At 41.1% G+C, this 12,853-nt stretch overlaps 1 protein-coding gene across 1 annotated transcript; it reads right to left on the bottom strand.

Annotated features, from left to right (window-relative positions):
- Nucleotides 1-57: 57 nt before the first annotated feature.
- Nucleotides 58-12,630, bottom strand: lipca (lipase, hepatic a). The gene is made up of 9 exons (XM_034116180.1): nucleotides 12,392-12,630; nucleotides 10,528-10,712; nucleotides 7,703-7,882; nucleotides 7,053-7,170; nucleotides 6,709-6,942; nucleotides 2,836-3,078; nucleotides 2,562-2,676; nucleotides 1,941-2,159; nucleotides 58-904 (listed from the first exon to the last, which is right to left on the bottom strand). The coding sequence occupies exons 1-9, from the start codon at nucleotides 12,468-12,470 to the stop codon at nucleotides 772-774; spliced, it is 1,506 nt and encodes a 501-aa protein (XP_033972071.1). The 5' UTR covers nucleotides 12,471-12,630; the 3' UTR covers nucleotides 58-771.
- Nucleotides 12,631-12,853: the final 223 nt, after the last annotated feature.

Genomic DNA, 12,853 nt, shown 5'->3' with positions numbered 1-12,853 from the left:
TTTGATTAATCCTGCTTCTGAGGTTAAAGACAACAAAAACAAACCAACCACACAACAGAATAGAAAAAAAGGCTCTTGTATTTATTGCTCTGGTTTGAGTTTGAAAAAACAAATGTATTTATATGACTTTTTGGGCAAGACTATTGTTTTAGTTAATGAGTCATTTTACATATGACACACAAGCATACATTTACGTTCTCCGTCATCAAAAGGTCATTGAACGACTCAGTGTCCACGGTCTGGTTAATAATTGAACTTTCAACTCCCTGAAAGTTCTCCATGTAAATATTGTTCTTAAAACTACATTATGCAATACTTAATAATTTAGTCACATAAACATGTTATATTTTAAACACACCTAGCAAAACTTTCCCAGAATTCTTCTTTAAAGGGGACCTATCATGCAAAATGCACTTTTGTACGTCTGTTATACATGAATATGTGTCCCTGGTGTTCCAGGGAACTCACCAAGTGTCAGAAAACACAACCCTCTCTATTTTCCTCCATACCCAAATCTCTAAAAAAGGGGCTGCAACGGATCTGATAAAAACTGATCCAGTATAAATATGCCTTATATAGGTATGGTCCTACACTATATTATTCAAATATAGCATGATAGGTCCACTTTAAAACATCACCATTATTTGTTCAGTGCCACATCTTCCAGGCATATTATATTTTCTTATTTACTCAATTATCACAGCCTAACTTTAAAGTGTTTTCTCTAATTGTGAACTTTTAATGGCATCCATCAGAGATCCTCCCACCAGGTTAAGGAACCACGTGTCTGTTTTGGTGTCTTCTTCTGTGGTGCTTTGGTGTGTCTTCTTTACAGCGCACGAACACTTTGTCCTGGGACACTTCAACCTGCTGTCCATCGTTTGTCATGGGACAAAAAGATGTCCTTGAAAAACAGAAGTGGGTGTGAAGTGAGCAGAGAGCGGTGAGTCCATCATGATAAACAGTTTAATTTCTGTGTGTGCAAAACAATCCACTAGGTGGCATTACAAGTCTGCGAAGGTGTCAAGAGAGGGACACTGCAACACTGTTTTTGTATCTAAAACCGTCTATTCTTTATGAAATGTGTTCATGTGTATGTCATGTCATTGTAATGCTTTAAAAACTGCCACAGTTTACTTAACTAGTCAATGATATGGGGCAGTCAAATATATGCATTTAACAGTAAATCTTAATCCGTAATGATCCACCTCTTATGCACAGTGGATTTCTCAATCTACAGTTTTTATGAATTTCTAGGCCTAGTTTACTTGAATATTGTCATGGTATACTACTTTATACTTCTGCCCCACTATACTCATAGAAGTCATATAATACTTTCCTCCAATATTTATATGACAGCTTTACTTTGCAGAGTAACATTCTCAATAAAAAAAACACAACCTGATAAACTGTGCGCATTCTCAAAACAATCAATTGTAATCAAATACCAATATTCACTAAATTTGTTTAATTATTTTCTCCACTTTTACTAGCTATAACATGGTGTATTGTTAACATCTTAAGGCAACAGTCAAAAATATTCCCATAATGGAATTTATATATTGTTATTCACAGTAAAATCCATGTGGTGCCATTTTTCATTTTGAATATTTGTAATTCTTGTTGAAAATACTTTTTTGATTTTTTCAGATATTTTACTCTACATGGTTTAACTACTGATGTTAACATGAATCCATTTGTAATGAATGATATAGGTTCTAGCTGGCTAGCTCCATTTATCATATCATAACTGATTAATTGATTTATATTTTGAATAAATAATCTCAATCTGCAAGTGTCTGGTAACTAAAGCTGTCAAACTAATGTAGGGGAGAGGAAGGTACAATATTTGCATCCAAATGCAACACCTTCAAACTATTCTTGAGCAATTTGTTTTCATTTATACATTGAAGTATTGCTTGTATTGCAGTGGTGTATACCTTTCCTGCGTGTCTCCTGCTTTGACGCTGATCCTGCCCACAGTGAGCGTAGGCTTCCCCCTCTGGCCTCCCCAGGGAATGATGGTCTGCACCCGGTTCCACATGTTCTTCCACATGGCCGACCCCTCCCAGTGCAGTTTGAGCAACATCAGGTCCCCTAAGTCTTTGTCCAGGGTGATCAGGAAGGTGTACGTCTTATTACCCGAAATATTTTCCGTGCTGTCAGAGTTTAATTAGGAAGACAAACAAAAATAAGACTGACAGATTATTATTACAGCGGGAAACATCTTGCAGCAGGCTGTCACATTTCTTTATTACAAACAAAATGTTGGTCTGCAACTAAAGCAGGGCAGCACATTTCCTCTTCTTATACCAGTCTGCCTAAGGCTCTTTGACACACACAACATGAAGGATAACACAGTGAGGAAATAGGGTCTTGAGTAAATTATTCACTCCATCATTCCCATTTATAGTCCTCTTTCATGCAGCAGATCCAGTTGTTTCCATGTGTGTCTTTATAGAGTTGAGAGCACAGCTGCATATTGCATGTGTCAAAGGCAGAGTACACTGAGCGTGGATGCGATGTAATGTAAGCCTGATGGGAGGTGGTACTGTACTCACATAGTGATGGGGAGGTCTCCACTCTCCTCCTTTGTTCCAGTAAGGGAGATGGTGAGAGAGGGCTCGATCCCCTCCATCTGGTTGACAAACGTGATCCTGAACTGGTAATGATAGACTGCAGAGAAGAAGAAAGAAAGGGATAAGAAGACTCACCAGACTTATATACTGATATTAAGGATATAAATACACCAACAGTGATGAAGTATAAGACTATTAGGGATGTATAAGTGTGTCTTGAGGCTGATTGGTTGAAATGAAGAGGACAACCTCATACGTTTGTAAGGCATCCGAGAGCGTGTGTTCAGGTAGAGCCTCTTGCTGGTGCTACTGCGGACCTTCCTGATGTTGTAGCCCAGCGTGTTGCAGCGATTCTTCCGGCAGTCCAGACAGACCCCCTTTTCAAAAGCACTTTTGCCACTGCACCTGTAGGCCATGCTCTGCTTGTCTTTATTCATGAGAGAGTCAATGAAGAGATGGACAGACCGCTCATGAGCACATTTCACTGTCTGCTCGAAACCTGTGGGAGGAAATCAAAATGGTAGATTTATTATTGATTTAACAACGTTGATTTGCATTTATACAGATCGTTTCCACACAAAATATTCTCCTGTGGATTGAGAACCTTAACCACACCATTATATGTGGATTGACTTCATTATCAACGAACCCTGGCATCTATCAGTCCGTCCTTCTGTCACATCTCCTAAAAGCGTGTCATTATGTCTGACACTGGTCTGAGGCCTTTTCCCTGAGGCCACTTTTGTAGCCTGGAGGCAGCTCAGCTCAGGGGCATGGACAGAGCGGAGGAAGGCACATGTTGCTAATTAAATCTTAAGGGTGACAGATGCTTTAATGTGGCTTTCACTGTCATATTATGCGGATGTGTTTTGGATCGAGGAACACCATAAAACTCAGAGCCACTTGTGTTAGGCTGGAGGGAATGAAACTCCTCTGCCTATACACAAAACCAGAAACTGTCAACAAGCAAAAGATGAATTGGTCCCAAAGATATTCCTTCTGAGTGTTTTGAGCTGGCAAAACCAATTAAGAAAAAAAATGTTATGATACAGCAGAGGTTGAGGCAAACCAGTAAGCAGTTAAGCAGTACGGAGTTTCTTTTTCTCCACAGATGCAGGGTTGTAAACGCCACCAGAAAGCTGAGATCTAAACCAGAGCCTCTTTAAACATCGCAAAAAATCACCAGACATTAGAAAACACTAAATAAAGAGATTAGACATTTTTTTAGGGTGGTGTGCCTAAACTAACCTAAAAACCTTTGCAAAGGTACCTACATTTCTTAAAATGTGGGGAAATTAGCTTTGTAATGAAGATATTGCAAAATGAATGGTTTACTACTAAGAGGGGACTACTACTTTTAACTGGGACTGGTTAACTGCAGTATCAGAGGATTTTAAAAACCTTTGTATCTCTCTGAATGTTACTCAGATTGTTGACAGTCCTACTCGCCCTAACGTTAAGTCCCCTAATAAATCCTCCCTAATTGATCTCATTCTAACTAATGTTCCCTATAAATACCCATCTGTAGGAGTATTTGCAAATGATGTGAGTGACCACTGTGTTGTAGCCACAATTAGGGACACTAAGGTCCAAAAGGTTAAACCTCGTATTATTATTAAGAGACACATAAAACATTTTGTGGAGCAGGGTTTTGTTCATAATCTGTTTGGGTTTGATTGGGGAAAAATCGATCTGTGTGCTGATGTAGAAACTGCATGGTCTTATTTTTATCTTGGTTTTATGGAAATTATAGATAGACATGCACCCCTACGTACTTTTAGAGTAAAGGGACGAGACAATTCTTGGTTTTCTGCTGAACTTGCCACTCTTCTGCATGAGAGAAACAAGGCCTGGGCAAAGGCTAGGAAATCAGGCTCAGAGGTAGAATGGCTGCGTTTTAGGCAGCTAAGAAATAGCTTCACTTCACAGGTCAAAAGTGCTAAGTCGAAGTACTATTTGTCAGTTACTACAGAAAACCTAAATAATCCTAGGAAATTTTGGAAAGCCATAAAATCGATATCCACCGGTGAGATCCGAAATGAGCTACCTCCGTGCATTACCACAACATCTGGCTCTCTATCGGACAGGGCTACTATGTTAAATTGTTTTAATGAGCATTTTGTGTCCTGCGGTTCTATGTTTGATTCTGTGACTAACTCTGCTTCTGTGAACACCACAGTCTGTGACTCTGAACAATGTGGTCTGGAAAACCCTTTCAGTTTTACTCCTTTTACTGTAAATGTTGTTCATAAAGTATTATCTAAGTTAGATCCTAAGAAACCGGCTGGCCCGGACAACGTAGAACCTTTCTTTTTTTAAAGATAGCTGCAGATTTTATTGCTCCACCTCTTACTTCTCTTTTTAACCTCTCCCTCAGCACAAACACAATTCCAAAAGTATGGAAGTCAGCGTATGTCCTGCCACTACTAAAAGGAGGGGAGGCAACTGTTTTAAATAACTATAGGCCAATCTCGAAATTGTCAGTTCTGGCTAAGGTTCTTGAAAGCCTAGTGAGTGAACAGGTAAAGGAGTTTTTATGTAAAAATAATATCCTGTCTAAACATCAGTCAGGCTTCAGAAAGCAACATAGCACCATCACTGCCACAATGAAAGTGGTGAATGACATTACAAGTATTTTAGATAATAAGCTGAGTTGTGCAGCTCTATTTATTGACCTCTCCAAAGCGTTTGACACCGTCGATCATCGCATCTTAAAGCAGAGGCTACTCAGTATTGGCTTATCCAGCCATGCAGTGGGGTGGTTTGTGAACTACCTCTCTGAAAGGTCCCAATGTGTTCACTTTGATGGGCTGTCTTCTGAGTGGTTGAACATTGCTAATGGTGTTCCTCAAGGTTCTGTTTTAGGTCCACTTTTATTCTCCATCTACATCAATAGTTTAGGTGAAAATGTGGATGAAGCTACTTTGCATTTTTATGCAGATGATACCGTGATGTACTGTGCATGTCCCTCCATTAAGGAGGCGGTTGTTAAATTACAGGCTGTTTTTAACATTATTCAGACTCAGCTCTCTGAACTAAAGCTTCTTTTAAATGTTGAGAAAACCAAGGTAATGCTCTTTTCTAAAGCTAAAAAGACTCCAGAGACTGCTTTGGATATTGTGACTATGCAAGGACAAGTACTCCAAGTGGTTAGCTGTTATAAATACCTTGGTATCTGGCTTGATGATTGTCTTACTTTTAAACTTCAGGTCACTAATCTGCTTAAAAAGCTGAGGGTTAGACTAGGTTTCTTTTTCAGAAACAAGTCCTGTTTATCTTTTGAAGCCAGAAAAAGGCTAGTCACTGTGACCTTTTTACCTGTGCTAGACTATGGTGATTTGATCTATATGAATGCACCTGCCCATTGCCTGGAAAGGTTAGATGCCACCTATCACAGTGCTCTGAGATTTGTTACTAACTGTAAAGTACTTACTCATCACTGTACCCTGTATGCCAAGGCAGGTCTGCCTTCACTTACTGGTCGGAGGCTCAGTCATTGGTACATATTCATATATAAAGCCATGCTGGGTAAACTACCGACTTATATATGCTCTTTGATCTCACGGAGAGTGGCAAGTAGCTATTGCCTGAGATCCCAGGATGTGTTCTTATTACATGTGCCAAGTGCTAGGACTGTTTTAGGTACTAAAGCTTTTATGTGCGCTGCTCCTCTAGCTTGGAACACTATGCAAAAAACATTGAAACTGAGCATTTTGATTCCCTTGCATCATTTTAAAGCACGGCTGGATGAAATGTTATTGGATACCTGTCACTGTAAATAGGTTGCTAATTTATACCCCTGTAATTATGTTGTGATGTCCTTTTGTTTTCTGTTGTTTTTATGTGTAACTAATGTACCGCAGGTCTCCCTTGAAAAAGAGATCGTTGATCTCAATGGGATTTTTTAACCTGGTTAAATAAAGGCTACAAACAAACAAACAAGAGACACACATATCTTAAAGCATCACCATGAGGCATATTTCAGGATCTTTCCAGTTTGGTTTGATAGGATGTAATAAACAGCACAGCCTTTTAGGGGCGACTTGCAGAGCTCTAGTGTTTCAATTTTGTCAGATATTTTTGATGTATTTTCTTTTACTAAGGTGTTGTTGTGTGTGCTTTATCTTACCGTGGAGCCCGTACTGGCTTATGTGCTCGTAAATGTTATGCAGGTCACATCCTGGCTGGAAGTCTCCTCCGTTGGGGTAGAAGTCATAATGAGCCACAGCTTGCTTGATGCCCACACTGAGGCCCAGGTGTTCCTGGGTGAAGGTGTGGATCGCATCCACGAACTCAGCGTCATCAGGAGACAGTCTGTCTGTGGGAGACATGCCTTCAAACAGGGGCCCCGCTGGATCCAGACCTGCACAGGTACAATATTCAATCTTGTTACAAAATATTATATCAATATACTTTTACTAATTCGTTTTGGTTTGATTAGAGAGCACAATTATTACCATAAGAAACACTCACCTGTAATTCTTCCAACCTTCTCTGAACCCTCCAGATTGCTCCCAGCAAATCCAGAGATGTGAGCTCCGAGACTGTAGCCGATCAAATGAACCTTTTTAAATGGAAACTGGTAGTGTACCTGTTGGGTTTTATGGCAGGTAAGAGACCAATTTTCATCATCTGAAATCTGGTACTTGAATGTCTTTTTAAAGGTGTAATCTACCAAATGTATGTAAATGAGGGCTCTGCTTGCCAAGAGCAAAACTTTATTGAAACATCTGTTGCACAAACTCTTACACAACGCTTGCAGTCTAATTCAAGTCTGATCACTACCGCATAAACAGCCAAAATGTATGTGCTGGGAAAGTAGCATATTTTTATACTTCGCGAGTTGTGTGATTGTTTGTCAACTGATATTATTGCTGTTGTTAAAAGTGGCCCCCATTTCCTTCAAATCATCGAGACTTCATCTTGAGTCTATTGTGTATTCTAACTTCACAGTGGAGGCATGCAACAAAAAAAACGTTTTGTTCAAGAATTCAAGGTAACGGGAGGTAAATATTTGATATAAACATGGTCATTTTGTGGATGATACCCTTTAGCGGCCTCTTCAGTATAAAATGCACCAATCTATCTGATTTTTACTCTGTACATATGTCCATTCCCCTGACCTGAAGTGAGTGCAGCAGGTGAGCTATGTCTTTTCCAACTGTGCGCGTGCTCTGTGCAGCTTTGGGGTAGTGCTGGTGGGCCAGGGACAGCCAGTCGGTAATCACCACGTTGACGTTCATGAGATTTGACTTCATGGCTGTGGCCAACCTGTGCACCCAGCTCTCCATCATACCATCCATCTTAGGAAAAACGAGACACAGTTTAACTCCTGATTGTAAGGTTCAAAACCTCATCCAGCACAACGACCTGCACACAGTGGTGTGAAAGAAAGTTAAAGGTCACCTATTATGCAAAATCCACTTTGTCATGTCTTTTATACATAAATGTATCCCCTCTGTGTAAAGAGATTCTGAAAGTTACAGGAAAAAAGATTCCCTCTCTTTTTTTATATATTTATATAAAATCCTGTCTGAAAATGAGCTGATCAGATTTTGGCCAATTTGTGATGTCATAATGTTTTTTGGGGTTGTGTAACCATTAGCCAATAACGGGGGGTTACGTATTGTAACCCTAGTTATATAAGCACAGGCGGAGCCCTCTACTGGACTCTATGGGTACTACTCTCAACCATGCTATGCGAGCATTCACCTACCGAGATACATAAACGTAGCCGGCCAATCGGGGTGAGCCTACCTGAATGCGCGCGCAGGCCCACAGTATATAAGGCGGCCACGCCTCCTGACTGTCATCCTACACCCTCTTCAGCGAGCGGCATAGGAAAGGCAGGGCCCCCAGGTAGAGGGCCCCGTCTGTGCTTATATAACTAGGGTTACAATACGTAACCCCCCGTTATATCTTACACAGGCTCCGCCCTCTACTGGACTCTATAATAATAATAATAATAATGGGTTTCATTTATAAAGCACTTCATATTCGAATTCAAATCCCGAAGTGCTACAGGCAGTGAGCAGGAACAGTATAAATAGACATGACACAACACGGTAGAATTAATAAAAAGCAATAAAAAAATAAATAAATAAAAATAAAGATAAAAGGATGGTAAAAGGGGTCTAGGCAAAGGCTCTTTGGGGTACAGTGGGTGGAGCCCTGATGGATAAACGCCATGTCGTTCAACAACACCGACCCATCACACTGCCCCTGACCGGCCTGGTTAACAGCCACCGCACCCCAACTTCCTCTCATCCGGTTGTGACCGTGGAGAAGTCGGGGCCGCAGCTTGGATAGAGCACACTCACACACGCTTACCTCGTGTAGAGTGTGCATGGAAAATAGTGAGGAAGGCTCTGTATGGAGTTTACTGCGCACCATGTTTCCCGAGTCCCTAAGGAGCATGGGAAAAGGGGGGGGCCTGGCGTAGACCAAGACGCCGCTGTGCATATGTCCTCCACACTCACGCCGTTGAACAAGGCTGTTGACACAGCCATACCCCGTGTAGAGTGTGCATGGACCCCAGTGGGGAAGGCTCTCCCCGCCTGTCCAAAGGCATGTGAAATGCACTCGCAGAGCCATCCTGTCAGGCGTTTCTTGGACAGAGCTTTACCGGCCACACCATCCCCAAAGCACACAAACAGCTGTTCAGTGCGCCTAATGGAAGCCGTGTGCTCTACATAACATGCCAGCGCAGGCACCGGGCAGAGGAGGTGCAATTTAGCCTCCCTGTCCCCAATATGGGGTGGAAGACTAAAGCCGTCTAGCTGTATAGCCCTCGACCTGAACGAACTCCTCAGATTCTTGGGAACAAAGGAGGGGTTCGGTCTGAGTGTCGCCCCGCTACGGTCACCCCGGATCAAAAGGCAACTCGGGTGCACCGACAGAGCGGTCAGCCGCAAACCACTTCATGGTGTATACTGCCACCCGAAGTCCCCGGCCGGAAGTCCCCGGAGTTGGGGACTGGCTTCAGTAGAAGCTGCTGGGACTCCCAGCAGCTTCTACTGAAGCCTTCCGAGTAAATCGCCAGAACGCCGACACCTCCTCATCACTCCACCGCTCCCATGTTTTTTTTTGTGTTGCCATAAGTTATTCTCTCTCCGTTGGTGCGCGGGGCTAATGCTAATGCTAATAATGCTAATGCCAGCAAATACAATGGCGGCTTCAAAAAACTTTTCAGAGTTTTACGGGCCGTGGTTTGCAATTCGCCCAGCCAATCAGAACTGGGGCACTTTTTCCCCCCAGGATAGTACCACCTCTCAGCAGGCACTAAAAATTGGGGTAAAAGTTCCCGGCACTAAGTACTCTTTTTGGTGTGAACGCGACATACTGTAAGGGGTACTAACGGAACTAAACGGGAAAAGTACGGGGAAAAGTACTCCGGTGTGAACGCGGCTAAGGGGTGAAAAGTTCTCATGAACTAAGTTCTCTTTTTGGTGTGAACGCAAAATCCCAGGAACTGTCGGAACTAAAAGGGAAAAGTACGGGTAAAAGTACTCCGATGTGAAAGCGCCTATTGTGTTATTTTTGACCAAATATCTCCCAGAGGGGCGTGGGGAGTGGCTCCTTATTTTCATCTAAATTAACAGACAGAGAATCAGCACTTTTGAAACACTTAAGAAACATGTTTTGTATATCACTGAGAACTATAATATATTGATGAAAAAGAGTATAATAGGGGACCTTTAAAGTTATGATGTGAAACTTAAATGATGTCAGTTTGAAAGGCAAGTTTATTTATATAGCACTTTTCAACACAAGGCAATTCAAAGTGCTTTAAAGGAGTTTTGAATGTTTCCTTCACATTGATGTCGTGGATTTATGTGAACATTAACATCTGAAACTGTGCCAGCAGCAATTCCTCCACTCTGGCCTGAGTTCCATGTTTTGTAAGCAGTGGCTCAAGTCAGTGAAGTGGAAGAAAGGTTGACCTTACCGACCACCCGTGAGTGATGATGATGAGGGGATTACTGCTGTTGAAGCCACAGGAGGTGAGAGTGTGCAGCTGCAGAGGGTCCAGTGTGCAGTTGTCCTCACCTTCTAAAAACATCCTAAAGATTGAGCTGGTGACGTAGGACTCTTTCAGCGCCAGGACTATACTCTGCTTGGTGTTCACTGCTCCTGGGAAATCCAACAGCAGAGGGGTTATCTGTTTTTTCTTCGTGGTTACTTTGCATATCGGATCATACTGAGGTACTGCATGTGTTTACTCTGAGGTGAATGATTACAAATAACGTGACAATTCAGATTAGAAGTCCAATCAAGAGCAGGGGAGTTTTTTTGTATCATTCATTCATTTAATTATTTGAGAGCTAAAGGGAATACACTTCCTGTTGAGGCACACTGGGAGTACAGGCTAAATAACTGTCTGTGTTTCCCGCCATGCAGACCTCTTTGGCAAATACACACAGATAATACTTCACAAAAACTCCCTTCATGTGAATCTATGCCAGACTCTTCTCGTAATTTGCTTATATAAATCCTCCCCCCTCAACATGTTTAAAACCACAGCCCACAGTCACTCACAAGCTTTATAGATCCTTCTCCAAAGGTAATCTATCACTACCACTCCTTTAAGCTTCGTCATTGATTCTTGTCGAGTATATTTATTATTTTATCGTTTTAATGTTAGAAACCCAGGCGCCTAAACGCTCAGTGATACAGTTTCCTTCTGATGAGCTCTGGTTGCTGATATGAAAACATTTCCACAGTGAAAGTAATGAAAACTAATTATCAGGCCATCATTTACCCCTCTGCTCGTTAAATCCCACATGTTCCTTGGTGTGTCTCTTTACTTTTACGACTGTTTATCCATAAGAACATAGAGAGCAATTAAATATGGCCTGACTCAGTAAGAGAGCACAAGAGTGTACTTTATAAATCTCACTGTAATTATTTTTAATATGGTTTCTGCCATTAAGTTGTAAAAACAACAAATGCACAGTGTTGTTTGTTTGCATGCACTGTGCTATGAAAACTTTCCTCTTCACCGAAACAAATCATTGGAAGAAAACTTTGGGGACATTACATTTACATAGTGGAAGCAAATGTTGAATCAGATTGAATAAAAAAACAAAACATTATTGTAGAAACTTTAAACAAAGTGCTAAAACCCAGCAACACGTCTTGACTGTTGGCTTATTGCATCCTCTTTATTTACAGCAACGACAAAACAGTGTGAAGTTGTGTAACAGTTCATTCACCATTCCCTGAAAACATGAATGGCATCACACATTTGTCCTTGGCCTTTCCATTTTATTTATTTTTAGACTGGAGAATTGCCAGTTGACTTTGGCCTGATACCAAAACAGTACTCTTTTAGGAGTATACACATAACAAAATCAGTGTTTTACAATCTTACAAGAAAGAGATGTGAGAATACAAGGAGATAAAAGCTCCGTCTTGTTTATTGAGTTTTGTCAGATATTGTTAACAGTTGTTTGGTAATTAATGTATTTAGAATCGATAGTAATCAAATTAACAATAAGACAAGATAGAACTAGAAAACTGTATAAATTCCAATGATATCAGCATCATATTGTTTCAGAAAAGAAAGTATGATATTTAATATGTTAAAGGAGTATAAAGGCCATACTTTTGAACTGTATTTTGCCACTCCTGTTCCAAAACTGTCAGCAAATTTGGTGATATTGATAACATGATTTGATGTGAACTGACAGTATGACATGTCTTTTTGGGAGTCATACAATATTATTTTGGTTTTCAATTAATCAAGGAAGTTGCAAGAAATGTCTTTGATCACACTTTTTTGGATAATTTATACGTAACTTATCACTCACCTTTGTGTCCTTTGATTTTCTTTCCATCATTGAGGTGATACGTGAGCAGCAAACAGCACAGGATTTTAAACCTAGTCATGGTGCTTCACAGACACCTGGGTAATCCCTTTCAACACTTCTCCCACAGGTTGAAATCTTTCCTGAGGGAAAAGCAGGTAATATGGAGTCTGGTGGTGAGATCCTTTAGTCTGCAGGAGTAGAAGCTCTTTCAAAGAATCCTCATTTCTGTTGGAGTGTGAAACACATTGTACTATACATAAAGAGAGGGGTCAGGAGTAATGGTTCGTAGATAAGGAGACATTTGTTCCTATCCTGATTGGCTGGGGGACGGGCTATGAAGAACGCACAAATTGTGTAAGAGCAAAGGTATGAACTGGGAGGGGATCTGGTACAATGCTCTGATAGTGGCTGAGAGAGGTGAGCTCAGATCCTCCATGTCCCACCTGTAGGGGCAAAAAAGGA

This window comes from Trematomus bernacchii, unplaced genomic scaffold, assembly GCF_902827165.1.
Source record: "Trematomus bernacchii unplaced genomic scaffold, fTreBer1.1, whole genome shotgun sequence".
NCBI lineage: Eukaryota > Metazoa > Chordata > Actinopteri > Perciformes > Nototheniidae > Trematomus > Trematomus bernacchii.
Note: the sequence above shows the minus strand (reverse complement) of the source record. Positions and strands in the feature narration are given on the sequence as shown.